This window comes from Puntigrus tetrazona, unplaced genomic scaffold (assembly GCF_018831695.1).
Source record: "Puntigrus tetrazona isolate hp1 unplaced genomic scaffold, ASM1883169v1 S000000151, whole genome shotgun sequence".
Lineage (NCBI taxonomy): Eukaryota > Metazoa > Chordata > Actinopteri > Cypriniformes > Cyprinidae > Puntigrus > Puntigrus tetrazona.
The window spans coordinates 430,001-432,500 of record NW_025047827.1 but is presented as its reverse complement, the minus strand read 5'-3'; the positions used below and the strand labels follow the sequence as shown (position 1 = coordinate 432,500).

The following is a 2,500-nucleotide window of genomic DNA, read 5'->3' as shown; positions in this document are numbered from 1 at the left end:
CACTTGACGATTAAGAGAAGGATGATGATTCGTTTCTGAATGAATCGCCCGTTTAAATGATTCAGTTCAGTCGCTGATTATTTTAATTTCATATACCAATACTCAGCGTTTTATGTTTAATCTATCAAAACATCATGCACAGGTTGAATGCATTCGTGTCCTGAACTAAACGGTGTGTAAATGCATCTAAAAGCCACTTCAGACGCAGTTTCTGTGTTTCCTCTGCATCTGTTGTATGCCAGCGGTCCGTTATCGGTTCTCTTCTGTAATGATGATGGTTGATGTGTGTGTTGCAGGCATGCTCAGCGCGGCAGCGTCTCTGGGAATGATTCTGCTCTGGGACGTGGACGGCGGTTTGACGCAGATCGATAAATATCTTTATTCATCCGAGGACTACATCAAGGTACAGATCCATGCACTAACTAGTGTGCTCACTTCAAGGGCTGCCCGATATGGGGGAAAGTAATCGCATGACTAAAAATTACAGCGCTGTGAAAATGTGTTTATTTATTATGTCCATGGTCCAAAGACCTCAAGATGTCCGTGTCAAAAGAAATTCGTGATTTTATGTCCACAGAAAGCACTTTAAATATAAGTAAAGTGTCTACTTTAAGGTTTTCAATTCGTTCTGGGGAATAAAATGTTGAAGTAATGTTAAATTGTAACACAACATTTATGTAAGAATTTATTCTGAGTTGTGCGTATTGCAATATATAAAAGAATAAGGAAGCATATTAAATTTTGTTGTGTTTTGAAAGAGTAAAAAATATGGGAAAATCAGGGGAAAATGTTGTTTAAATTTAAAAGTTAATTCCCCACAATTTAAAGCAGTATTACACTTAGTTTTTATGGTTAAACCCACTCTATTTATTGACCCATAAATAATTTCACACACATGTAGTATATATTTTGAAAGTGTGTGTGTGTTAGAAGTGGAAGAAATGTTATTTGATCATTACTTTTACCAAAAAAAAAAATAAATAAAAATAAATAAATAAATAAATAAATATATATATATATATATATATATATATATATATATATATATATATATATATATATATATATATATATAAAAATACATTTTGGTGGGTTGTAGTGTAGTTTCTTTTCTGGTAGTTCATTGAAAAAAGGGTAATACGAAAAAGTATATTAAAATACATTATAATTATATTTGTTGTTCCTATTGCTATTATATTTATTGCAATTTTCTGTGCAAATGTGAAATGGCAATACTGATATTTCTGGTATTTTTCTTTATGTCTTTCAGTCCGGAGCGCTGCTGGCGTGTGGTATCGTGAACTCTGGTGTTCGTAACGAGTGTGATCCGGCTCTGGCCCTTCTCTCTGATTATGTCCTTCATAACAGCAACATCATGAGGATCGGAGCCATTTTTGGGTAATTCAGAAACGACTCAAATCATTTATAAAGGGCCCTATGAAATCCCAAACCTTTATTCAGTTGAGTACCGCAGTGAGGTTTAGTTTTAGCGTGTGTTGTACTTTTAGAATACTTGTTTTAATTGAAACTATAAAATGGTGAAGTTTCTAAATTCTGGATATTTGTGCTGTTTGTGAAGGCTGGGTCTGGCGTACGCCGGATCAAACAGAGAGGATGTGCTCTCTCTGCTGCTTCCTGTCATGGGAGACTCCAAATCCAGCATGGAGGTGAGTGTGTGTGTGAGGGAGTGAGAGTGAGTGTGTGTGGGAGTGAGAGGCGAGAGTGTTTGTGTGAGTGTATGTGTGTGGGAGGTGTGTGTGTGCGGGAGTGGGAGGTGTGTGTGTGCGGGAGTGGGAGGTGTGTGTGTGTGCGGGAGTGGGAGGTGTGTGTGTGGGGAGTGGGAGTGTGTGTGCGGGAGTGGGAGGTGTGTGTGCGGGAGTGGGAGGTGTGTGTGTGGGGGTGGGAGGTGTGTGTGTGCGGGAGTGGGAGGTGTGTGTGTGCGGGAGTGGGAGGTGTGTGTGTGCGGGAGTGGGAGGTGTGTGTGTGTGCGGGAGTGGGAGGTGTGTGCGGGAGTGGGAGGTGTGTGTGTGTGCGGGAGTGGGAGGTGTGTGCGTGTGCGGGAGTGGGAGGTGTGTGTGGGAGTGGGAGGTGTGTGCGTGTGCGGAGTGGGAGGTGTGCGGGGAGTGGGAGGTGTGCGGGAGTGGGAGGTGTGCGGGAGTGGGAGGTGTGTGTGTGTGTGCGGGAGTGGGAGGTGTGTGTGTGCGGGAGGAGGGAGGTGTGTGTGCCGTGGGGGAGTGGGAGGTGTGTGCGCCAGCGGGAGTGAGGTGGTGTGTGGGAGTGAGGTGTGTGTGTGTGTGCGAGGGAGGAGGTGTGTGTGCGGGAGTGAGGTGTGTGTGCGCGGGGAGTGGGAGGTGTGTGTGTGTGTGGGAGTGGGAGTGGGAGTGTGTTGCGCGCGGAGTGGGAGGTGGTGTGTGTGCGCGGGGAGTGGGTGGTGTGTGCGCGCGAGAGTGAGAGGTGTGTGCTGCGCGGGAGTGAGGTGTGTGTGTGTGAGTGAGGTGTG

At 44.6% G+C, this 2,500-nt stretch overlaps 1 protein-coding gene across 1 annotated transcript in view; it reads left to right on the top strand.

Annotated features, from left to right (window-relative positions):
* psmd2 (proteasome 26S subunit ubiquitin receptor, non-ATPase 2) overlaps positions 1-2,500 on the top strand; it is a 20,571-nt gene that overhangs the window by 7,298 nt on the left and 10,773 nt on the right. Inside the window, 3 exon segments of the mRNA XM_043230450.1 lie at positions 297-403; positions 1,271-1,398; positions 1,580-1,667. Coding sequence (XP_043086385.1) covers positions 297-403; positions 1,271-1,398; positions 1,580-1,667 — 323 coding nt within the window.